Raw genomic sequence first — 25948 nt, 5'->3', positions numbered from 1 at the left:
ATTTCGTACGAGGCTATAGACAGCAGGCAAGTCTGGGTAAGGATGACCAAGGAAACATCCTACATAACCTCGACAATATTAAGAAAAGATGCACGAATATTTTTTTATTTATTTTAAGAAGCTGCTCAACCCAGTGCAAGGGCCAGTAGGAAGTATAGCTTTGACAAATCCGGAAGTTATAAACAACGCACCAATCAAACCTCTTACTATTGAAGAGGTGAAAGCAGCCCTGCGCGACCAAAAGCAGAACAATGCTTCGGGATTCGATAGTATTCCAGCTGGCAGGAAATTTTCTGTATAATCTTCTCCACAAACTTATTTTAAAAATTTGGATAGACGAAAGATTATCTGATGATTGGCGCAAGAGCGTAATTTGTTCCCCATACACAAAAAGGAGACAAACTTACTTGTGACAACTACAGAGGCATTTCGTTGTTGTGCATGTCCTACAAGATCATGACGAAAATCATCCAAGCTAGGCTAGAGCCATATTCAGACACAATAATTGGCGAAGACCAATGTGGTTTTCGAAAAGGACGATCGACGATGGACCAAATTTTGATGGTCAAACCATTACTGGAAAAGTCCTATGAGTTCAGCCCTTCATCGACTTTGTACTTAGCCCTTGAATATGTTATCCGCGAACTGGACTCAGGTACCACGGAATGGACGACAAACGAATACCTAACAGAGTATTCAAGGGCATTCCCGAAGGACTCCACCAAGTGGGAAAGCCACGCAAACAGTGGGAGACCCAGTGGACGAGGCGAGTAAAAAACTACTGACATTTTTTTTAATTGAATTGAAGGACGCGATCGGAGGATTGAGATGGCTGGAGGAAGTCCAACCTGGAGGCCAAGGGCCGATTTGGCCTGTCGTGCCATTGAAGAAGAAGAGGAAGGAGAGTACAATAGAAGTTACGTTTTATCTCGACCTGAAAAGTTTTAACCTTATGTCCCCACTTAATTGGCGGTAAGGGTTTTTACAGATGTTCCCGCTTAAAACATCCAAGATTGGTTGCAGAGGCGAACAAATGGAAAATAAAATTATATCTCGAATAAATTAGATTTTTTAGATTTCTGCGTAATTATTTTCATATTTTAAAAATTTAATTTGAAAAACAAAGTAAAGGGATTTAAATGAATTCCAATAAGGGTTCATTTGGAATTCATTTAAATGAATTCCAATAAGGGTGGTGGCCTGGTCTGATTATGCTTCAGGTTAAAGTTGCATAATTTGGCAAGTCCTCAGACGACCTCCGCGTGGTGGCCGTTGGAAACCGTCTTCGGGTGGGCCAAGAGTGTGTAGGGCCGGGCTGGGAGTAGGCTCATCCAACTGACGAGGATCTGCTTGTCTGCTGGTCATGTGTTAGGGGCAAGTAGATCTGGCAGGGGGATGGACTGAAGCAACAGCCCGGGGATCGTCCTCCCTGCACCGGAGAAGGTGCTAATAGGACCCCAAGCCAAGGTGGAACAGCATACGCCGAGGGCTGCGTGGCCAATGGGGAGCTTGGTCTTTAGTATGCGAACTCTGAATACCTTGGGCACCTTCAGTTTCAAATAAGACCCTTACCCTGGTGGCCGGGCCAGCCAGGGTGGACATTCTTCCCGGACTACTCGTGGGACCAAGACATGGACTCAATTAACAAAAAAACTAAAACGAGGATAGAAGAGGAGGCGATGATGCCAGGCGCATCATCGGAGAACGAGTTGCTGGCCTCCAACCAGGAGACAGTGGCCGTCGAGAGCAGTACACTCGGTGCCAGCCGTAGCACCGTTGTGCTGAAACCAACCGCAGGGACTTCCCGGAGCGAGCCGTCAGACGGTTCCAGCCTGGAACCCACTGCCGTCAGGCTGGGTGTAGCGAGTACCAGACATAGTATTCCTGACCCGAAGCCCTCAGCGTCGGGGGATCCCTCGAAAGCAAAAACCGACAAGAATGTCGGTCGCTGGAAACCGGCTAAGAAGCGAAGGTCCACGAGTGTCCTGCTCAAGAGCCAGTACCAGAAGGCCATGCATATTCTCGGCAAGATTGCCAAGAATAACGAGGCCGGTACTGTCGAGCGGGATGAAAAAGACCTCGCTAAATACCAGGCGATTGTTGATGAATACAATAGCAAACGCCGGGCTGACGAGCAGAAGGCGAAGCCCATCGCTCTAAAATGCAACCGATCTCAAGACGAGGTCGAACAAGATAAGAAGAACGTTGCGAAAGATGCGCACTCGGCATAAACCCAACCCAACCGGAACTGCTGCTATTCACCAGCAAGCCAATGGTACCTGAATGAACAAAGATTGGTTCTTTCCATCAATGTAAAGTATCTGGATGTAATACTGGATCCTAAGCTAAATTGGAGGTTGAACATAGAGCTGAGGGTTAAGAAGGCCTGTATAGCCTTCTATGCCTGTAAGAGAACCTTTGCCAAGAAATGGGGTCTCCGGCCGAGGATGGTTCTCTGGATGTAGACCGCAGTAGTGCGTCCGATCCTGACGTACGGATCTATTGTATGGTGGCAGGCTTTGAAGAAGAAATACAATAGAACGAAGTTTAATAGGATTCAAAGAACCGCGTGTGCAGGTGCTACGGGGACTCTGCAGTCCTGCCCGGCAGATGCTCTCAATGTACTCCTGCATCTCCTCCCCCTAGACCTCCACATTAAATATGTTGCAGCGTGCAGTGCCGTCAGACTACGTGAGTCCGGATGCTGGGCAGCGAAGTCCTACGGCCACAGCAACATTCTAGATGAAATACCTCGAGAAATCTGGGCATCCCCCACGGACTATGTCAAGCTGAACAAGCTGAACTTCACGAGAAACTTTGCTGTGGACCTTCCAACCAGGGCAAAGTGGAAGACCGGCGGCGTGTTGCAAGACTATGACACGGTATTCTTTACGGACGGATCAAAGATGGCCTATGGAGTCGGCGCGGGGGTTTTCTCGAATACACACGGTCGTATGGTCTCCCAGTGTATTCCAGGCGGAAGTACTGGCGATATTAGAAGTCTGTCGATGGCTGGAGCGTGATTCGAGCCCCAAGCGTAACGTAACCATTCTGATCGACAGCCAAGCGGCCATCAAGGCCTTGTACTCAACGACCACATCTTCCCGGTTGGTGGGGCAGTGCAGAGACACGCTCAACAATCTGGGCGGCACGCTCAAGATCACTCTCCTCTGGGTTCCCGGGCATAGGAACAAAGGGGGGATGAGCGGGCTGACGGATTGGCCAGGCAAGGCTCTGCTCTTGGCAGTCCCTCGAGGAATACAGTCGGTGTTCCGCTGGCGGCTGTCGCGGGCCGAGTCTACTTGCACTACCTAGCAACCGCGGGCCTGAGATGGCGAAGGGTTACAAGCTGTGCCAAATCAAGGAGAATTTGGCCCGCTTATAACATAGCCCGATCACGAGAGCTCCTGTGCCAGACGCGTGCAAATGCATTCAAGATTACGGCGGTCTGCACGGGGCACTGGCCCATAGGGGACCATGCCGCTAGGCTCGACTTACCCTACAACTCGCATTGCCGAAGCTGCGGAGAAGGAAGGGAAACCCTCATGCACTTTCTCTGCGATTGCCTAGCTCTGGCTCGAGTCAGGCTGCGGGGAGCCTGGGTGAGATTTCTAGCTGCAGGGTCGGAGAGCTGCTTTCCTTCGTGAATGCTACGGGCTGGCTCTGAAGATCCGAGCCAGCTGGACTCTGCTTCCCTGTTCCTATAACAACAGTCACGGTCTTAGGAGTTTGTGGCATCAAAACGGCGCACCAAAGCGCTAATTGGGCTCCTCGGAGCGGCCACTGATACCTAACTACCTACCTCCAATAAAGGTGAACATAGTGCAGAGTCCAAATAAATATTGTATGCATACGGACGCCTCGGGGAGAAGTTATATAATTAATGCTATACTCACCACCAACACCAATTCCCTCCAGATTTCATTTTCATAATCCAAAAGTGGTGCGTTGACGACACTCAGTTTAAAATTCGCTTCCTTATATCCATTATTTGGTATGACGTCAAATGCTTCCGAATATAAAATGTCACCATTTTGCGAGAGGGTAACATTATATGTGGCATGAACCCCCTGAAAGGTAATTATTGATTAATTTCAAATTGAAATATGTGGATAATTTCTGAAATATAAATTTTCAGTAATCAAAATAAATAAATAATCTATGAAATATCGATGAAAGCAGGTTATATAAGCACGTGGTGGTGAAAATGTAATTTTCGTTTGGTAATGAAATTCGGTAGTAGAGAAGCATTTTTAAAAAAGCGAAGTAAATACCACATATTCCACCCGCAATGTATTTTTTTTTTATTTAACAGAGATTGCACTGTCAATCATTAATTGCTATAAATACAAAAATCAAAAGAAATAAATCATTTTTAAATGTGAGGACATTCCAGATATTCCTTTTCTGTTATTAATTTCTTTCTTCTTCTTCTTTTTTTATGGTTTATCTGCATTTATATGCAGGGACACGGTATACAGAATATTTTTTTAAATTAATTTTGCCGAATTCATAGTATTCCAGCAGTCGTAACCCACAATATTGAAAATGCTGGCAATTTTTTAAATAACTTTGAAGGGTTTTCCAAAAAACTCTGTGTCCAATTGATGACAATGATATTTTGGAAACTGTTTAACAAATATCCCTTGGTCTTCTGTTTTTCAAAAATGATTGCAGCCCTTTCAGTTTAGGGAAAAAAACTAAGGAAAATTAACTATTCTATGCAGGCCTCACGAAAAGGGGTTGGAAAGGGGCATTTCCCTCCGGTCCTGGAGTTTTTTTAAGGCCCTGGAATAGAAATTTCAATGAGAGAGATAATGTCGGAGCCTGCATGAATTTTACCCCAGGGCCATATAATTTTCACTTTGGGCCCGATTTTTTAGGATAATTCCGACCTCGGGTTTGGATATCCTGTCTACAGCCTTCATTCTGTGTTATGTGATCTATATTCCTAAGTTAGTTAAGTTTCAAAGAAATTTATATGTTAAAAATTACTGAAAAACTCTCAACCCATTCGTCGGGCTTATTTTTGCTTTTTCGCTTTATTTTTTAATTAATTGAATTTTAATTAGAGAAACAAAATTTAAGGAACTAGGATGTGATGGCAATAAATTTGTGAAAAGAAGGCAAAGTTTTTCAATTTGCTTTTTGTGCGGCCATCTTTCCTCTTTCAGCCACTAAATTTGATTTTCGGTCTGGCTAAGTGTTGTCGGGGTTACGTCAACCACACCTACGCGGATACCTGAAATGCCCTTCAGCTTCCCCCACGACTTCCCGAGATGCCGATACTCCATCTCTCTATGTCCTGCATCCAGAGCACTTTGGGCGACCTACTATTTGGCCATCTTGGGAGAGTGGATTCCACGCATGGCGTAGCCCGCAATGCAAATGTTACCTCCAGTAAGGTTCCGCGAGAATAGAAATTCTTTGAAGCTACCAAGACTCGTTAGGACAAAGTCCATCTCTAGCCCGAAGTTTACGAAGGAACTTCCTCCAGCAGACACACTTTTGATGTACTCATATACGTGACCCGACCTTTTCACATTCGTTTCATCTAAGCTGCAACTTAGATGTTATACTCTCGTCTAACAACTTTTTTACCGCAAGTGGTCCTAACCTCTCCGCCTGACCTACTCTGATTAAATCCGTTCGCAGCAAAAGTACGGCCCTGTGTCGGGATAGCTGATTGGCTAGAGCACAAGACTGTCCTACGGAAGGTTGCGGTTCAAATCTCACTGGTTGCAGTGGGATTTGTATCGTGATTTGAGGTCGGATACCAGTCGACTCAACTGTGAATGAATACCTGAGTCAAATCAGGGTAATAATTTCAAGCGAGCGCAATGCTGATCAGATTGCCTCCTATAGGGCACTAGAATCCTGTAGCGTACCGTTATGGTCTTGAATAAAGTGCTCTAACACACTTCAAGGCCTTGATTCAGCTGGATTGTTGTTGAATAAAGTGCTTTAACACACTTCAAGGCCTTGATTCAGCTGGACTGTTGTTGAATAAAGTGCTCTAACACACTTCAAGGCCTTGATTCAGCTTGATTATTGCGCCAGCGATTATTATTATTATTAAAGGTACGGCCTTTTTGATCCTGTAGGCATTCGCACGTTGGCCTACCTCTAGATCAAGAGGAGGACCATCCAACAAGACCAGCATGACCTCGGTCGAAACCATGCGAAACACAGCAAGACACGCTGACAACACCAGTCACTGACAAGCGTAGAACAGTTTCCTGCCCTGTGCCGTCATCGCGAACTCATACAACAGAGAGGACTCGCATATAATAATAATAATAATCGTTGGCATAACAATCCATATTGAATCAGTGTGTTAGAGCACATTACAGAACACTGTAGGAGGCAATGTGGTCAGCATTACGCTCACCCGAGATTATTACCCTAATTTGACTCAGGTACTCATTCACAGCTGAGTCGACTGGTATCCGACGTCAAATCACGATACAAATCCCACTGCCGCCAGCGGATTTGAACCGCGAACTTCCGTACGACAGCCTTGGATCTGCTTAGACCACATTCACATCTCATTACACGGCTCAATGTGCTCACCAATTTCGTTAAACGCGTCTTGAGCTCAAGCAGGTGTGGGCACAAGGACATGTGCTCCTCGATTGTGACTCCCAGGTATGTCACTTTCTGGCGATATTTCAATCATATCCATTCGATTTAAATGATGGTGGACGACGTAGATCGCCTTTCATCATCATCGCGATGGTTTTATCCATTGTACTCAGTAACCCGTTGCTCGAGCTCAAGTCGGCTATTTCTCTCAACAAGAATGACGAGATCATTCACGTATGCAACGCATCCAGCCACGAAAGACAAAAAGTCACCCAGCAGTTCATCCATTATTAGGTTTCATATAAATTGACCTGCGATAGATCTCGTTGGGCAGCCGCGTTTTACATTCACCCACACACCCTCGTAGGAACGTAGTTTCAAAAACATGGACGTAATCAAACGCGAAATCTACAAAAATTCCAAGGACATATTTGCTACGACAAAAAAAGTTCTTGCCACACATTAAGGCGTCGTCAGTGGACCTGTCAGTATGGAAGCCATATTGCATGCTAGACATCAGATGGGATGTTTTCACCCTCAGTCGTTGGAGCATAATCCTCTCCAGGACTTTGAAAGAGGTCGAAAGAAAAGATATGGCCCTGTACGATCGAGGATTATTCTCCTCGGGTGACTTTAGGAGCACAACCAGTGAGTTCAGGCAGTCTTCCAGACTGCAAGAAAATAATTATTTCGTAAGCAACACTCAAACAGACAGCCAGGTAACTTCCGTGATCTAAACCTCGCCATGCTCTCCTAAATCTCATAACATCTCAGGGAAAAAATTTCGTCCCCCGTTTCAGTTCGACCGGCAAGGCATAAAAACTATCACGCCATGCCAGTATAGGTTCTCTGCCCACCTTGATGCCAGCTATGTCGTAATGTCGTTTCCATCTATACATATCCGGTAGACCCTTCCCCACGGTTCACCACTACGCTCGCCGACGAAACGCCTCCAGCATTTCTCTTTAGACTGCTTGGACAATACGTTATACGACGAAACACCTCTTCTATCGACGAGCCTAAGCGGGTCAACATCAACATCAGGAGTGACAACACTTTGACGTCGCCACGCTAAGGGAATAATACAACCTTAGTGAAATAGAGGAGACTGTGTTTAAGAGGGTACCGAAGGTATATAGAGATGTACAGCATGTTATTATTAGCTTCCGAAGGATGCGAGCGTGGCATAATCTGCAAACGTTTTCAAAATTACATAGCGAAATGGGCATGCGGAAGGCAATGAATCGGACTGGTTGCGATGGGCGGGTCACTTAATCCGATGAAGATGATCCAGTCCGGAAAGTTTCATATCTATGGTAGAAAAAGAAGACAAGGTAAACCCTGTCTGAGATGAAGCGATGGCGTAGTTCAGGACGCCAGACAGCTTTTAGGGATATCGAATTGATGGATCTCGGCGCGGGGGTGTCTGGAGTTCCTTACTAAGGCACCCCTAGACCGGATACCCGTTGTTGCGCCGTTGATGCTTTGTAATGGGGGAGCCGGGTGACGAATACCAGAGTTCAAATGCTGCTTGAAACTTTTACAGGGATGGACATTTTACTAGCCAACATTGGATGCTTGCTCACCTTCTAAGGCAGAAGGTCAGGCTTGGCTGCCGATCTGACTTTTTTTGGAATTTCTTTGGCGAGAGGGGTAATCTGGCGAGTGGGTGAACACTACATTAACAGTGACACAAAAAAAAAAGATGGCTGCCTGGTCCACTAGGAATTACGATAGGACGTGATCGCTATCCGAAGGGGTAGTGGAAAAAGTTTGTTAGCTATGTCAGTGGGTAACTAAGGCATGTGACTTTACAATACCGCGATGGTGTTTCTACCGGCGTAGGAAACCAAACTACTAGTGGAACCAGAAAATCTCGTTCTTTAAATCATTGCTTTTGCGAGCAAGAAGACTTTACCAAAGGATAAGATGGAAGCTAGAACTTCGGTAGTGGGCGAACAAATACCGCGATTTTCAAAGTGACTTTAGGAAGACTATTTGGTGAAGTTGCTACGAGTAGCTGCGCCTTGAGGCAAATATGAACCCTGGAACACGACGAAAAGGTTTTAATGAACAGGAATCGGAAAATTTACCCCAAACGACGTACCCGCGACTCCTTTTCTAAATAATTACAATTCTCTTGCCATAAAATGAAGAAGGCGGACTTCAGCCAACGATTCAAAAGGACGTTCTATCGATCCCCGAAGTGATCCAGGAGAAACTACAAGAGGATTGTAGCAGAATCGGGGATAATAAGACTCTCGGATTGGATGGGATTTTGAACAAAGTACTCAAGTTGGCTGCTAAAATGAGGCCCACATGATTCTCAAGCGCATTTGAATCGTGCATAGTGAAGTAGTGTTTCCCGTTCAACGGCAGAGGCAGAGGTTGGTTTTGTTACCGAAGTTTCAAAAATGATATGCTGTACCCTCTTCATATCACTTTATGTTTCTTTAGACATTATGGGGAAGATGTTAGAATGGATGATATACAATAGACTGCTCCCAGGAGGAGGAGCTAGCCGGTGGTCTGCCAGAGTGGCGGATTTTGGCGAGCCCCACCCACGGTCAATATGGTCGTGGATCTGACACGGAAGGCGTCAGCCGTTAGTAAGTGCCGCGTGGTGATGACGCTAGATTACAACAATGCTGTAAATTCTCTCAAGGGAGTAGGATCAAAGGCACTTTGGCTAAACCGGATGTGCCTCGATACTTAGCTCGGATAATGGAGAGTCAAATCTGAGAGAGATTTCTTTGATACCAAATGAATGATGCAAGTGCACCTCAACGCTGCCTATTGGGGCCCCTGTTGTGGACTACAATGTATGACAGAGGTCTTAGGTTTCTGGTATCATAAGAGTTAGTTAGTTTTGCAAAGGACCTGACGTTAGTGGTAGTTGTGAAGTACCCCCAGAATGTGGAACTTCGTGGTAATGAAACTATTTATGCTATCAAAGCATAATTACGAAAAGTCAAACTGCACCTGGCAGGTGGGTGGTTTCGTCACAATTCGGGTTGGCAGTCACGAGGTCATTTTAAAATCGATCAATAAGTCCCGTCGGGTAATAGTTCACGGTGGGCACGGGGATATGGGCAGAGAAGTGAGGTTGGTTTCAGTGGGTGAGAATCCTGCATACTACTGCAACCTGTGGCAGTAGTGTCTTTTTAAGATTACTACCTTCATCTATAAAAAGATGATAAATATGACTTTATGTATATTATATTAATCAGTTGCTTACCAAATCTAAATCATTAACTGAAAATCTGGTTAAGGGCACTGTTAAATAAGTTTCTTCTCTAAACGCAACGAAATTGGGACTGATTTCGATTTCCGGAAGATGATCATTTATATCTTCGACAATTACGACGGCCGTACTTTGAATCCCCCATGTTTCGTTGTCAAATTTGTAAGCATAAATCTAAAAAGAAATGGACTAATAACCAAGAATATGAGTTCTTTGTTAATCAGAATACATACCGAGAATGTAAACACTTCCTGGTTGAGGGTATCACGATCTATTGGAGATATTTGTAGAGTTCCACTCTCTTTGTCAATACTGATAAACTCGGAATCTTTGATTGACAATTTTAAGTTAGTATTTAGTTCGCTTTTAAAGATTTATATTAGAACTTACAGTCGCCTTCGTCGAAGATCAGTTTATAATTGATTTTCTTGTCAATACCTGTGTCTCCATCAACTGCTCTCACTTGGAATGTCTATTTGAGTAAAGGAAGTTCAAAAATTATTTTAAAAGATGCAATGGAAATTTTATCTGAGTTTAGATTAGCAACAGAATTTGATCTGTAACAACCTGGGCCGAACTAAAAAGCTGCTTGCAGAGAACGATCAAAATTAGATAAGCTCTTCTGGCATGACAATGATGAGAGGTTGGGAAAAGGGCGGATTCCCCCAGGACCTTAAGTTTCCTGGGGACTCGGAACAGAAATTAGGTTAAAAGAGAAAATTTTATACCGCCTTCTTGGGAATCCTTTGACTCAACGGCGAGCGAACATTCGATAATTCAGTAGTTAAGTTTCTCTGCCAGTGCCTGATTTCTTCCTCGGCCTTTCTTTCAAAGGTTTACCCGTCCTGTTCCCTTGGGGTTTCGCTTTAACATTCATTTGGACGGTTATCAGTATGTCGTTTATCAGGGCCGATGCACGGCTGTCTTATGCAGTCTTGCATGATTTGGTCATTACATGCTCAGTAGGGTTCATTTCGGAATTGGTCGAGGAACACAGATCCTGACAGATACTTCAAAAGTTAATTCATCTACCATCATGGAAAAGTTGCCCAGACAAACAGTAGTGAACAGAAGGTCGGGGTTCAAATCTTACTGGTGGCAGACGGATTTTTCTTGTAATTGGATGCTGGATACCAGTCGACCCAGCTGTGAATGAGTACCTGAATCAAAATAATGATCACTGACGAGCACAATGGTGACCACATTGCCTCGTGCAGGGTACTTTAGTTCTGTAATGTATCGATAGGGCCTTGAAGGAAGTGCTCCAGCTTATTTGAAGGTCTTGATCTAATCGGATTGTCGCGCCAACGTTTAATGTTATATCTAGGAACAATTTTTTTGAAAACCATATGTTCTGGGGTTAACTAATACCAACTTCTTGACAGGAATGTCAATCTTACGCGGAAGATTATCCTTGGAATCTCAATGTGTGGCTGTTAGTTTGGCCGTTCCACTTAGTTCTCCAAAAAAGAAGAATAAAACTATGATATTCATGTGATGTATTGATCAGAACATTTCTGTGAAAGCCCTATTAACGCTAAATCGGTAAAAAAAATTGCCTATGTCCATCATGCATTTTATTTAGACAGATCTTGATCTAGGTCCTCCATCCGTACAGTTCAAACTCTTTTTACTTTCTGCACGGTATAGAGTGAGGGCTATCCTCGGTTCCAGGCAGAAAATCATTTGTAATTGTTAGTCGCGCAGAACATTACCCAACTAATCATACCGATGAATTAAGGAACCTAGTTAACCGCTTCAGATTGGAGCTTCTCAAGAGGATTAAGGAGGATTGAGATAATTTATTTATTTATTTAATCAGGGCAATATATAGAAAATGTATTCCTTATTGCATATTGTCCTCAGAGGGAGGAGCAAGTAATTGGCTTATCTTATGCTCAAAACTAAAGAAGGAGACTGAGTCAAAGGACCCAAACTGCATGGTGTTGTAGGAACGGCATAGCCTCGGGATCAAGGAGTGAAAGTAAATCTCGAACACCGCGAAGGGTACTTCAAAAAAGTCCATACTATGTATGTTATGAGAGGCGGTGTGGAAAGTAACATCCGAGTTGGCAGAGCAGTCCATCAGGCAATCGCAGAGTTTGATAAGAGTACACATATCAAGGAAGATACGACGTTGTTGCAGGGAGGGGAAATTCAAGGTGCGGGGTCGTGATGGATAGTTAACTTGTGGGATGTTCTTTTTGTAAAAGAGAGTCCGAGTGAATTTACGTTGAATAACTTCAAGAGCGCGACAATCACTCCTTTCTACCGCCCTCTGAGCTGTTAGTCTAGCTCGGCGGCAGGCTGATCGAAGGCTGGCCAATTCCCTATTCCACCAGTCTTTGGGTTTTCTACTACTGGGGAGTGAGCACCCCCTAGACATGGATGCATCACATACCTTGGGTATGCACCGTGCGACATGAAGCTCGTCCAATGCTTTTGCAGACCAGCCTGACGCCATTCTCGGCTTTTAATATCCTGTTTCCCTGGCCCGTAGTTGTCTCCACAGTTCAAAGATGATTGCCGGTTGGCGGTGTAGTTTTTGTTAACGTGCCAGGAAATGCTAGGTACCAATGCAGGGCTGATAAAAGTCGGGTCTACGACTGTGGAACCCCCCCCCCCCCCCCCCCGCCCGGCGACCGGTGCTTCCATCATCTCTATTGGCCAAAACTAAATCTTCTTCTTTTTCTTCAGCCTTTGTCCCATTCACAAGTGGGGTCGGTACATCGTGATCGGTTTCGCCATTTGGCTCTATCTAATGCCTGATCTGGATACAATCGTGAGGCTTTTAAATCCCCATTCAGCGTACCAAGCCACCGTTGTTTCGGACTGCCTTTTGGTCGTTTACCATGGACTAAGATGTTTAGACCACTCTTGGCAAGTGAATTCTCGTTAGCATGAAATGCGTGACCATACTATCCTCCAGACGCCTCTCTCGCAATTTTTCCACGATCGGTGCTACCCCATAACGATCGCAAATATCCTCATTTCGGATGTGATCAAAACGTTTCACGCCACTAGTCCAACGTAACATCTTCGTCTCTATTACCGCAAGACGCCGTTCATTGTCTTTTATAGTCGGCCAACACTTAGAATCATAGAGAACGACAGGACGGACGACATTGCGGTAAATTTTGGATTTGAGACGTTTGCAGTTCTCGAATTCAGTTTCGCTGACAGGTGGAACTGGTCCAAATGTCGGGAATGATTGTGGAAGTGGAGGATGAGCAAATTCTTCAGTTGAAATCTGCTCGAAGTATTCTCGCCATCTATCCGTTGCGGCTCGACGGTTGGTAAGCAAAGTACCGTTCTTGTCATTAACACAACAGAAGTGTTCGATATCCTGTGTGCGTTCGTTACGGCTTTTGGCAAGTCGATACAGATCTCTCTCGCCATCTCAAGTGTCCAGTTTATCGTAAAGATTTTTGAAATGGTTCGCTCGGGTGACAGCGACCGCTTTCTTTGCTTCCCGGTTGGCATTCTTATAAATTTGCCAATTGGCCAGGGTTTTATCGTTGAGGAATTTATGGTAGAGGCGTTTATTTTTACGGACCTTCATTTCAACATCATCATTCCAAAGCCAAGTGTTTCGGTTGATGTACCGCTTACCTGGCTTGGTGACCCGAGGGTTGCAGATGCCGCTTTGTGGATCGTGTCTTTCATTTGGTTCCCCGATTCTTCCAAATTCGTAACGGTCGGTAATCGCGGCGGTCCATTGCGGTCCTCACGCCGTTTTATCGGTGGCTTAATCCGCAGGATGTTGAGGTGCTATGGTCTCATAGGGAACGACTTTGCAATGAGTGACAGTCATAAAATGTCGGCGTTTTATGAGAATATAGTCAATTTGCATTTTACTGTTCCCACTATAAAATGTAAGAAGATGAGACAATCGTTTGATGAACCATGTATTCATAAGTACAAGGTCATGGGTGTCCGCAAAATTGATTATACGCTCGTCACCCGCATTGCGCGCTCCGAATCCCTTTCCCCGATGGCACCTGTTATCGTCTGCCTTTTTACCCACATGACCATTAAGGTTGCCGGCAAAGATGATACAGTTGTCAGCAGACACGTGATGTGGCATGAGGTCGACCTGTCTGTGGTGCGCACGCGGTGAAGAAGTAACTAGTGCGATCAGCTGATATAATGGTGAGCGTCATCAGCCGATCATCAAATCGACTTTTTAGTGGCATCACGGAAACCCTTTGAGATGACTATGCCAACACCGTATTGATATGCCAACACCGTATTGAGTTTTTACCGCGTTCGCGTTCAATGTCGCAGCTTTTGGCACCAGACCATCGGGTTGAAATGCGCTTTTTCGTTTTTTTCGGACTGACTTGCTTACGTCTGGACGGCGTCCATGCCCAAGAACCCTTGCCCATTTCTCGACAGGACCGGGGCCCGTCTTGGTGCGTCGATTGAGGTGGACGTCCTAGCATTTTTCCAAGGCTTCTGACTCAATCCGATAATCTTGTTTGCAACCACATTGTATGCATTTGCTTGGTCGGTCTGACGCGGGACCTGTCGCCAAGAGAGATCAGGTAGGATTTAGCATAGTGGAATAACTACAACTTTACTCTTTTTACCTCCTTCCCTGATCTCAGCATTTTATTTTTGTTTTACTGAGGATAGTACAGAGTACGTTGCCTCAAACCCTCCTCCTTTACCTGGGCTTGGGACCAGCTTACTATGTTAATAGCATAGTGAAGTTGCAATACAAGAGGGCAAACGCTGCGCAGTAATAACCCTCGACGTAAAAAATGCGTTCAATGCTGCAAAATGGAAAAAAAATCATCGAGGCCCTTGACAAGCTTCAGGCTCCGAAATACATTGCACGCATTGTTGTTGCGTTACTCCTTGGGACAAGACTTTACTGCGACTCGAACGATGGGCTAAAAATATTCCCAACAATTTGTGGGGTGCAACAGGGTTCTGTCCTAGGTTTCTTACTGTGGCTAGTTATGAATGATGGAGTGTTGACGCTATGCGACAACCATTGGCTTCTCTGATGATATCGGAATAACAACGCAACTGAAGCGATATGGGAGATCAACTCCTGGTTGAAAAATTCTGGCCTTTTACTTGCTGAACATAAAACAGAAGTAGTTCTCATCAGCAAGAGAAGAAAGAACACAACCATGAAAACCAAAGTTGGCGATCAAAAAAAATTGACTCCCAACCATCGCTTAAATACTTGGGAGTAATGATTGACAGAAGGCTCAACTTCAAAAAACATATTAAGTGCGATGCAACTACGTCTTCCATCGCTGCAACGATCTCGAGGATATTACCGAACATTGATGGGCCAAGGCAAAGTCGACGTCTTCTTCTTTCTAGGGTAGTTACTCTACGCAGCTCTAGTTTGGGCAACTGTTCTGGATAACAAAGTAATCTGCAGAAAATTGGGAATAGCATATCAGCTAAGTGCACTCCAGGCATGCAGTGCGTACCGGACAACATTAGGAGAAGCAGCATATGTCCTAGCAAAAATGCTCCTCATAGACATCTTGGCGAATAAAGGCCGGTGACTCTACGACAAAACGTATGCAGTTGGGAAGTTTCCACGGTAGCTGGCACGGTGGGAGTCTATCGAAGAGTGGCAAAAGAAATAGAATGAGCCACAAACTGGTCATTGGACATACCGCATCATTCCGGATATTCGGAGATGGTTTGAATGAAGCCATTGCAAATTAAGCCACCGAATTTGGTCACGACTAGTCACTCCGCTGCCCAAGATGTGGTAACGTGGCTGAGAATGCGGGCCATGTCATATTTGATTGTCCTAGGTTTACAGTGCACCGAGCAAGAATGAAAGCGGTCGCAGACAAGCACTTAACACCTGAAAATATTGTAGAGTTCATTCTAGAGTCAACGGTAGCTTGGAACGAGGTTGTAAAAGAACTGCAACAGCAGCTTAGGCAGGAAGAACTACGACAAAACAAGGAAGGCGAGGACCATAATGAGCTGCAGTTAAAAGCTGGTCCAGTCCCGCGATGCAATACTTTATAGGAGTTTCGTGGGGAGAGTAGAATGAGAAGGAGGTTGTTTTAGTGAGTAGACGTCTCACATAACTGCATGGTGAAAGCCAGCAGTAGGGTTTAAAAATTCGACAAACTACTGACGTTTTATCCAGCCCCCCATCGGGTGTTGCTTCGTCTCTTCGTTTGTTGGGATGTGGCCGAAATTGGTTGCCAAGTGTTACTTTTTTCCTTATGTGATACAAATGTGAATTATATTGAGAGCGAGAAAGCTCATATTTCTATTTTGCACACATTTTACTAATGGGATTTCTATGATTCAAATCTTATATATAAAATTCTCATGTCACAATGTTAGTTACCATACTCCTCCGAAACGACTTGACCGATTCTTTTGAAATTTTATCTGCATATTCAGTAGGTCTGAGAATCGGCTCCTATCTATTTTTTATACCCCTAAGTGATAAGGGTTGTCCACCCTTAACACTTTTTTTTCATTTTTGGACAACATTTTTTGTTTTTATTTTTCTATAATGTGGCATTAAAAAATACATACAACCCTAAATTTTTACCCTCCTATCACCAACCTCTATTTTTTAGTAGTTTAATCATTTTTGGTTAATTATCGTCTTTTTCACTCTATTTCGAATTTCCCTGAGCTCAAATTTTTTTATTTATAAAAATAAATATTTGTTTTTGTTACTATAGTTTATTCCTGATATATACTAAGTGTAACCAGTGCTAGATTTTCAAAATTTTCCGCGCTTTTACTGGATCAACACTCATTTGCCAGACTATACCGATGTCACTTCCCAGTAAACAGCACGGCCATCATTATTGTTTATGCATCCAGTATAGTAGCAACGTTTACAATTATCATTTTGCTATCTCAGTGTAACTCTCATATTAACTATTAATTATTCCTATTTTATTAATAAAAATAAAATTATTAATTTTGAGTGTATTTTGCATGATTAATGTTTCAAGTGATTTACGTAACCTCAAAAGCACTCAACATGCACAAACACTTCCCGTCATTCCACATTCAAAATACGCTGATGAGTTCAAGGCTTGCTTAAAATCATCGCCATTGTGGCGTAATGTTGAAAAAGTACAGCTGAAAGTTAATATGCGCGTTCAAATGCTTCAAGATCCATCCGCTCAAACATTCTTAAAACAACCCTTATAGGGCCCATACACTGTCAAACAAATTGTGTAACGGAGCGATGCGCAACGTTGCGTTGTGCAATTGCAATTCCCATACATTTTGTTCAAACATTAGTTACAAGTTGGAAATGGAACGAGCAACATGCCATTAAAATGGTATTGCATCTCTCTGTATTGTTATCGGGAGGGGTAGAATGGTGGGGGTGATCCGCTCTGTAGCCCCCCTTCCGCATTGGGACGATAATTACTCGGCCTTATTTATGATTCGAAAATAGCCCCTTTCGGGATGCCATAACTTTGACAGAAGTGGAAAGGAGGGACATTTTTTTCCTTCTATATATCCTCTTTACACTCTTATGGGTATGGTAAGCAGACTCAACTGATGATAACAAAATACCCCCCATTAGACGGAGGGAATTTGAGAGAGAAGATACCTTTATCACTGCGGGAATAGGGCTCAAAATTAAACCCTATCTTTTAAAGGGATTATGACCGCCGCTGTCCTTTAACGGGGTTAGAAGAAGAGAACCTTTCTTTTCTCTACCTATCCTCCCCATTATGTCCTCCTCATGACATAGGTTTGAAAATTCAAGTTGGCTATGCTGATGTAAAAGGAATCCCAATTTGAGTGGCCATAACCTTATAAGGGCCATGGGCGCATTGAATTTTGACCGGGTTTGAACAGGAGGTACCATCCCCTTCCTCCTCCATAAACTTTCCAACCCCTCCGGGGACGAGGTTGAAAATTTTGCATTCTCGAAAATTATATTTCACGTCTCCGTTGCGCAAAAGATTTCAAACATGTTTGAAATTCGTCAAAAATTTGCGCAACGCATCAAACGCGCCCATACATTAGCAAATTATTGCGTTGCACAATTTGTTTGATAGTTTATGGGCCCTATTAGATATCGGTGATGGAAAAGTTGCTATAGATGAAGCTGGATGCGTAAAATTACCGACCGATTTCTGCACAATCGTTGATTCGCAAGATACTCCCATTGAGCAAATATTTCCCGATGTACACACACAGTACATAAGTCATGAGTGGCTTGCGGAAAGAGCAATTTTAGCAGGAAAAAATAGAGATGTTGACAATTTGAATCTGAAGTGACAACAGGTGTTGCCAGGGAACTTGGTATCATACAAATCTATTGATACAGTTTGCGATGCCAGCCAAGCTGTAAATTTTCCCACAGAGTTTTTGAACGGCCAGGCATGTCACCGCATAATTTACAATTGAAGGTTGAATCTCCAATTATCTTGCTTCGTAATTTGAACCCGTCACGGCTTTGCAACGGTACGCGATTTGTGTTAGATTTGAGTGTGGCTTAGATTTGAGCACACCATGTTTTTCATACGGACAGTTATACGAGGCATGCTCTCGAGCGGGTAAACCATCCAGTTTGTTTGTGTTAGCTAAAGATGGGCTAATAAAAAATATTGTTCACGCTAGAGCATTAAGAGATTGATATTGTTTGTTAGTGTTACTGTCGTAATTAATTAATGATATATAATTTTAAGGAATGCAAATTATAATAACTTAAAAATAATAATGTTTGACGTTTGTTATTTTTATATTCCCTCATCGTTCACAGCGCTCCATGCCTATTTCACGCATATACCACATCCTTACACACTTTCAATAAGTTAGTTATTTTTTGTCTACATTAGAAATTACCTAGAAATAGTTTATATGGCAAAACAACGTTTGCTGGGTCATCTAGTAATGTTATATTATCTAAGGAAATCTTGTTCATGGTTGGTTATTTGTAAGTTTCCAAGAATAGCGCAATAACCTTTACTGCATTCCTTACCTGTTCCGACTTTTCCTTGAACGTGGCCGTTGCAAATGGTGTTACCCAGATTGGATCCATACTCGGCATGTCCTGTACCTCCACAATCGTTGCAATTGAGCCGTTGTTGTTGGCAATATCATAGGCGTAAGTACGGAAGCTATAGAGCGCTCGTTGTTCATAGCGTAACTCCTTCTTCACACTGGAGTAAACAAGAAGTGTAAATAATTTCGTAATGGCATGCAAAGCTTCGTTAATAGGGTGGAAAAGGAACATCGTAGAGAAATTATTTGCATACTAAGGTTCCGTGCATTCGTGCACAGGATGGGAGAAGTTAGGCCATGAAAGTGGGATACTTACTATAAGGTGAATTCCATTTGATATGTGTCTACAATTATCGCGTCTTTGAATTCAAATAAATCTGCTTCACCATTGTTGCCTTCGATTTCTAACCGAATCTTGTTGCCTTGCATGCCGTCAGGATCGTTAACCAGGAAAACACACTTTGTATTGAAGTTCGATTGCAACTCCTGTTTGGATAGATATACACAGGCTATACATAACGTAGACTAATATATTGGAAGCTAGTGGATTCACCAAACAGTCCACATTCACATGCAAGTATCTAAAACGGTCTAGTGAATTTGAATTAGCTTTATCAGGTAAGCTTGGCATAGATTCGCTAGCTAAGCTTTATCTTTGCAATGTATTGTGATTTATCGAAATCTCACCGCTTATTGTAATCATACCTCGGCAATACATGGTCCATTGTAAGTAATTGATGGGTTTTCATCGAATATATTCTGTAGTAGCAAATAAACGGAAACTCGTTGGTTGCCGACAGTAACTAGGAACTCATATCTTTGTTGGGATGGATTTTCATAATCCTGTCGAGCATTTACTTCAATAAACCTTCGAAAATGAAAGCATAGAATGGTTAGTGACATACATTCAATGAGGTATCATAAATAGAACCTACCAACCACGTTGATCTCGATTTATAGATGCGTTCAAAAGCTTATTTGTTCCAAGCTGGAAGGACTCAATTTCGGGTCTGGGTGTTAGACCTGCAAAGGATCCGCAAGGTTCAATAGAGAGATTTCTTGGAACAAGCCTTCATGTGTAGAAATAGTTAGCGAATATAGGTCACTGGAACCAAACGGTCTCTCTCTGAGAGCGATATGTCTGTCTTCGAGGATGATATGTGATATGAGAGTAGGTCAGGGGTGAAGGCAGGAGTTAGGAAGAAGAATGATATTTCCAAAAACGCTTCTGGAACAAATACCTGCTCGTGAAGAGCAGGAAACTATAGAAGACCTTACAGACAGGCAGATATGCAGGGGATGGAGTGCGGAATTTTCGACAAGGTAACATACTGGTGGACTGTGCGACAGAGAACACGGCGGAATGGCTTGTGTGTGTGTGTATGGTGGGGAGAAGCTACAGCTTCCGAGCACTCAGGCCGTGTTGGCCCATTGTACTCGCGTCCCCCATCTAACGGAATATTCCGGATTCGTTAACGTATCGTAGGATTTCCGTTAGTGGATGTGATGCTACCCGTCGTAATTGGAGAACATCGGCACCAAAGATCTGATGCCTGATGCGTCCATAGGCGGGGCATTCACATAGGAAATGCTCCGTGGATTCCGCTTCCTCATTACAGGAGGGACACGTATCATCTTCGGTAATTCCTATTCTGAACATATGCCCAGCTAGTGAATTATGGCCTGTCAGAATGCCCACAATACACCTGCAAGTCCTCCGGCTTTTCGACAGGATAAACTTTGCGTTACGTATGTTGGGTTCTGGCAGGAAAAGTTTGGTGTGTCGAGCAGCATTTAGGCTCTGCCACCTGTCATTATGGGAAACTTGTTCCCAGTTTTTGAAAACAGATTTAGCCAATGCTACTGATACCCCAATTTCTGGCTCCGGTCCCGGCATAGGGGAGATTGACCCCTCTTTCGCTAAAGCGTCCGAGATTTCATTTCCCTCTATGTCACAGTGACCAGGTACCCAGAGTAGTTCCACCGTATTGAATCTAGACATAGAGTTCAAACGGTTTCTGCATTCCTGAACGATTTTCGAGGTGATCAAAGGACTGCTCAATGCCCTGTTGACTGTCACTGCAGATTGCGATGCGCCTGCCCTTCAACCGCTCGTCAATCACCCAGTTTGCCACCCTTAGGATCGCATAAACTTCGGCTTGAAAAACCGTTGCATATTGTCCCAAAGGAAAAGCCCACTTTTCGTTTTTATTCGAGAGGTAGACTCCGGCTCCAGAACCCTCTTCTGTTTTTGAGCCATCGGTGTAGAAGATTTCCGTATATCCCGCCACGCATTCCTCTGGGTCTTCCCAGTCCTCTCTACGCTTCAGGGTAACTACATATCTTCTACCAAACAGATGTATTGGGACACGAGAATCGGAAGGCATTGTAAGAACTGGATTCAGTCCTCTCAGTAACTCTTCCAATGCTCTGTGCCCCCCACATCCGTTGTTTTCCCATAGATCTAATCGAATTAGCCTATGAGCTGCTCTCATTGCAGTGCTTTGAATAAATATATCCAGTGGCTGCAAATTGAGTAGTGCATTCAGAGCTGCGCCGGATGTCGTGCTCATGGCACCAGTGATACCCAGACAAACAGTTCTTTGCAGTGCAGCTAGTTTACGTTGAAAACCTTTTTGTCTCACCTTAACCCACCACACTACGGATGCATATACGAACATCGGCCTAATGATGGCAACGTATATCCACATTACCACATGAGGCCTGAGTCCCCATGTCTAGGCAAAGGTCCGTCTGCACAGTCCATAAGCTGTGAGAGCTCGTTTTATCTTTACCTCTACATGTTTGTTCCAAAGAAGTTTTTTATCTAGAGTAACCCCCAGATATTTCACTTCTTCGGAGAGTTGAAGGGTAGTACCCCTCATCTCAGGAAGGCAAAGTCCATCCAGTTTTCTCCTTTTTGTGAAAAAACCATTGTGGTTTTATTTGGATTAACTGACAAACCATGTCTAAGGCACCAGCTGTCTATCAAATCAACGGCACGCTGTATATTCCTACACACCGTTCCAAGATCCCGATCAACAGCAAGTACAGCCACGTCATCAGCATAAGCTTGAGCGTGTATTGGCAAATTTTGCAGTTCGCATAGTAGTGAGTCGATCAGCATACTCCACAGAAGCGGCGAAAGCACACCTCCTTGGGGGCAGCCCTTCGTTGCTTCCGTAGTCAGGTAGCGATTGACCCCTACCTCAGCGCACAGCAATCTTTGCGTTAGCATAGCATGGATCCACTTAATTAAAGCATCATCAACACCATGCGCTCTGGCGGCATCACAAAGTTTTTGAATAGGCGCACAGTCAAAAGCCCCTTCAATGTCCACGAACACCCCCATCGCGTACTCACCATTCAAAGTTGCATCCTCTATCTTTGTGACCAAAGAATGAAGAGCAGACTCACAGGACTTTCCACGTTGGTAAGCATGTTGGTTTTCACTAAGTGGGTGTGACCTAAGTGCGTTTCCACGAATGTGACGCTCCACCAGTCTCTCCAAACCTTTCAGCAAGAATGAAGTCAAGCTGATCTGTCTGAAGTTCTTTGGATTAGAATAGTCATCTTTCCCAGGTTTCGGTATGAAAACTACTTTAACTTGTTGCCAAGAAGAAGGCACGTAGCCCAGAGCAAGACATCCTCGAAAAATATTTCTTAGAGGTCGCTCTAAATGCTCGATACCCTCCTTTAGCATTGCCGGATAGATGCCATCTATGCCAGGTGTTTTGAAATGTTCAAAGGACAGTATCGCAGCTCTCACCTTTTCAAGGGTAACAACCGCTTTCGCCGTGTTCTAGTTCCTCTTGCAACACTTGCGTGTTGAAGGGGTTGCAAGAACCGTCAACTCTCCCCCTACCACTTCTCTCACCCGTTCCCCGGGTGGTGTACTTCCAGGAGGGTCTGTACTGAGTCCAGTCTGGAGCTCGTGAAAGTACCGTCGGGTTTTCTAAGAGAATCCAACTTGGCCGACTCATCCTTTTTGAGGACTTTGCACAGCCTTGAAGTCTCCCTTTCGCCTTCCAGTTCTTCACAGTACGCTCTAAAGGAGTCTCGTTTCGAGCACCTCACGAGCCTCTTATATTCACGTTGTGAGTTCCTGAAATTTAACCAGTCTTCGTCCTTGTTACTTTTGCAAGCACGATTTAGAAGTCGCCTGGTTGATTTCCTGAGTTTTTGCAGTTCTCGGTTCCACCAAGGAACCGTTTTACCGCTTTGGCCTCGGGAAATAGGACAAGCCTCTTCATAGCACTCTAAAAGTGTGCAGTTCAGAGTTTTCAATTCATCTTCCAGCACCAAAGGGGTCCTTAGTCGCCTAGGGAACTGTACTTTATTGCCAAGAAGTTCATTGAACTTTGCCCAATCCGTTTTCCTAGGGTTCCGTCTTTGTACTGCAGACTGTTCGCCCGCAATAGTCAGATTGAATTCTAGATATCGGTGATCTGACAGTGAGACCTCGTCTAGCACTCGCCAGTGTGTAATCAACTCTAATAATTTTGGGGTACAGATTGTTAGGTCCCACGAACGTAGGGGCGCACCCTACGTTTGCAGTCATAAAACCAGCTGAAGTGATGAAATCAAATAGCTTCTCTCCTCTTGGATTGCATTTGCTACTGCCCCAACAAATATGTTGAGCATTCGCATCGCAACCTATTAAGAGTTCGAGACCACTTGATTCTGCATACGCCACCAGATCCCTAAGTTCTTGCGTCGGTGGAGGATACAAAGAATCATAGGGTAAATAAGCGGAGGTAACTATGATGCTTTTCCTCTCGCCATTTATCTGGTATTGTATGATGATCGTAGCTAAGTCCTGGGAACAATATTCTCTCAGCATAGTTGCCTCTAACCGTCTTGACATCGGGACGCAAGCTCTCGGTCTTATGGATCTTTCGTCGTAGAAGATCCTAGCCCCCTTTACTGATCCAATACCACAGATTCTGTTAAATCGTACCCACGGTTCTTGCACCAGAAAGATATAGGGGAAATCCTGTAGCTTTGTCATTCGCGCTGCCAACAGGTAGGAGGAAGCTTTGGCATGCTGCAGGTTGATTTGACCAATCTTTATGTTTTTCGACATAAACTTAGTCTATTGTCTTATGGAAAACAGTTAGAAGCATATGCGGAAGTCCGCGTATTGATTTCTCTGAGAAAAGCCGTACTTGGGAGTACCGCAATTCCCATATTCTCATCCACGAAAGATCTCACCTCATCCCGCAGAGCATTCGTCTGTTTTCTACTTAGCACCTTACTTGGTTTGCGGTGTCCGGGTTGCATAGATTCGATCACTCGAACTGGCATCAAGTCAGTTTCGTTCACGTCTCTGGCTTCCCTTCCTTCCGCCTGTTCCTTGGAAGGTGTAGGAGAAGTTATTAGCAGGTAGGATTCACTCTGTAGTCCCTTGCCCAGTGCGAGCCCCCATACGGGGGTTCCGCCCCTGTATGCCCTATCCTCCGCGCACGTCTCCATTGTGGGAGAGCGCACCGAAGATGCTGCAATTTGCTCTATGTTGTGTGAGTCGAAGACCATCATTGTTCTTCGCTCTCAAAATGGAGATGATGCCCTACAGTTTCCTGATATGACTGAATTTCAGTCTATATAGGAAAAAGTGGAGCACCATATGGTGACTTCCCCTGAGCACATTCAAACTCTGTTGGTCCAGTTCGAATACCAAGTTGAAGCCCTCCACGTTTGTAGATTGGTCCTTCCTGGCATTCATGAACTTTACCCTCCAGTGCCCAAAGTCCATGCCCGGGTTCTGTTCACCCAGCAAGCGGATGATGTCCTCTGCCTTCGTTCGAGGGCCCGGTAGCCAACATCCGACATGTTCTGTCCTGCGTAGCTCAGTGTTCACAATAGTGAACTTGGGCCGACCGCCGGAACTCAAAGTTGGGATTACCTGCTGGAGCCACTTTAAGGCAGCCTCGTCAGCGCACTCCAAATGTAGAAGCCCATCACGAAAACCTTGATCGTTAAATCGTGGCTTCGTTCCAGGCTCCATCATTTTCTTCCACAGGCATTCCTGGAGGATGGTAAATTGTCCCTCTGACATTTTGCCATCCTTGGAGGAAACTCCCACGGCAGCAGTCAGAACAGAGGCCGCAGCTTGCGCATACGTCCTCTTCCTTCCCGCCTTCGTGTTCGTATTCCTGTGGGAGGGACCAGCTTCATTGAGATCTCTCTCGCTGATTTGATCACCTCCCGGCACACCGGTCCTAATCCCCACGAGACGCGTGGATGTAAGCCCTGGTGCGGAGCACGATAAAGCGTCGGCCACAGCAGATGTGTTGGTCTTACGCTTCTTGCGGGCATTACCGCTGACTGAAGAGTCTGGTGCGTCCAGTGTGGATCTAACCGGGGTTTCCAGTTTATCCCCACCTTCCGCCGGAGATTCCGCTACTTTGCGTCCGATTTCTCTGGGCGTTACCGCGCCTAGTGGTACAGCCACGACCATGTCTTCATTCCCAAGGTGCTTCATCTTCCTTCGCAGTGCCCTCTTCTGCCGTCGGCTTAGGGCCAGGTTCACGGTGTTCGGACCGCTTGGATCCATTTCCACATACTGGCGTTGAACCAGTAGCGTCCACGTCACCAGCTTCCCGTTCTTCCGCTCTTCCCAGTAAGGATGGCGGAGAAGGTTCTGACAGGCAGGATTCAGCCTGTAGTCCCCCCTCCTTAGTGGCCGCAGTTCCCTTTGCTTAGGACTATAGTCCCTAAATTGCCAGGCTGGTGACAGTGTTTTTTCCTAAAGCTGCAGTATTAGAAATGGACGATCTTATGGGCCTCCCAATTGCTAAGAATGTGTATCTCCATACGCGATTATGGAGAGTCCAATCCTGGAGGCAATCAAGCGTAGAGGTTGCCAAGTCAATTATACTAGGAAATCCGAGGAAAGACACTTCGGAGAAGACATCGGGTGAAAAACCTACCGAGCTCCCGGAGGAATCTCAGGGGTCATAGAGGCTGAAAGGACTGGATCAAGCAGGGAAGTAGACCTGCTGCCCAATAAAGAGGAAAAGCTGGATAACCTAGAAGTAGATCTTTTATGGTTTAGGGTGGGCAGTGACGTGCAAAAAGGCGCCATGTTGGAGGAGAAGGGTGATACTCTAACAGTGGAGAAGGGCTCCA

At 44.6% G+C, this 25948-nt stretch overlaps 1 protein-coding gene across 1 annotated transcript in view; it reads right to left on the bottom strand.

Moving 5' to 3' along the window:
• The window catches only part of LOC119660144 (cadherin-23-like), a 189542-nt gene that overhangs the window by 120919 nt on the left and 42675 nt on the right, over nucleotides 1–25948 (bottom strand). Inside the window, exons 4-11 of the mRNA XM_038068544.1 lie at nucleotides 19753–19840; nucleotides 19523–19685; nucleotides 19134–19303; nucleotides 18795–18975; nucleotides 10220–10301; nucleotides 10063–10157; nucleotides 9824–10003; nucleotides 3897–4070 (exon numbers count right to left, since the gene is read on the bottom strand). Coding sequence (XP_037924472.1) covers nucleotides 3897–4070; nucleotides 9824–10003; nucleotides 10063–10157; nucleotides 10220–10301; nucleotides 18795–18975; nucleotides 19134–19303; nucleotides 19523–19685; nucleotides 19753–19840 — 1133 coding nt within the window. The remainder of the gene's footprint in view (nucleotides 1–3896; nucleotides 4071–9823; nucleotides 10004–10062; nucleotides 10158–10219; nucleotides 10302–18794; nucleotides 18976–19133; nucleotides 19304–19522; nucleotides 19686–19752; nucleotides 19841–25948) is intronic.

This window comes from Hermetia illucens, chromosome 6 (genome assembly GCF_905115235.1).
Source record: "Hermetia illucens chromosome 6, iHerIll2.2.curated.20191125, whole genome shotgun sequence".
NCBI classification, from domain to species: Eukaryota; Metazoa; Arthropoda; class Insecta; order Diptera; family Stratiomyidae; genus Hermetia; species Hermetia illucens.
Note: the sequence above shows the minus strand (reverse complement) of the source record. Positions and strands in the feature narration are given on the sequence as shown.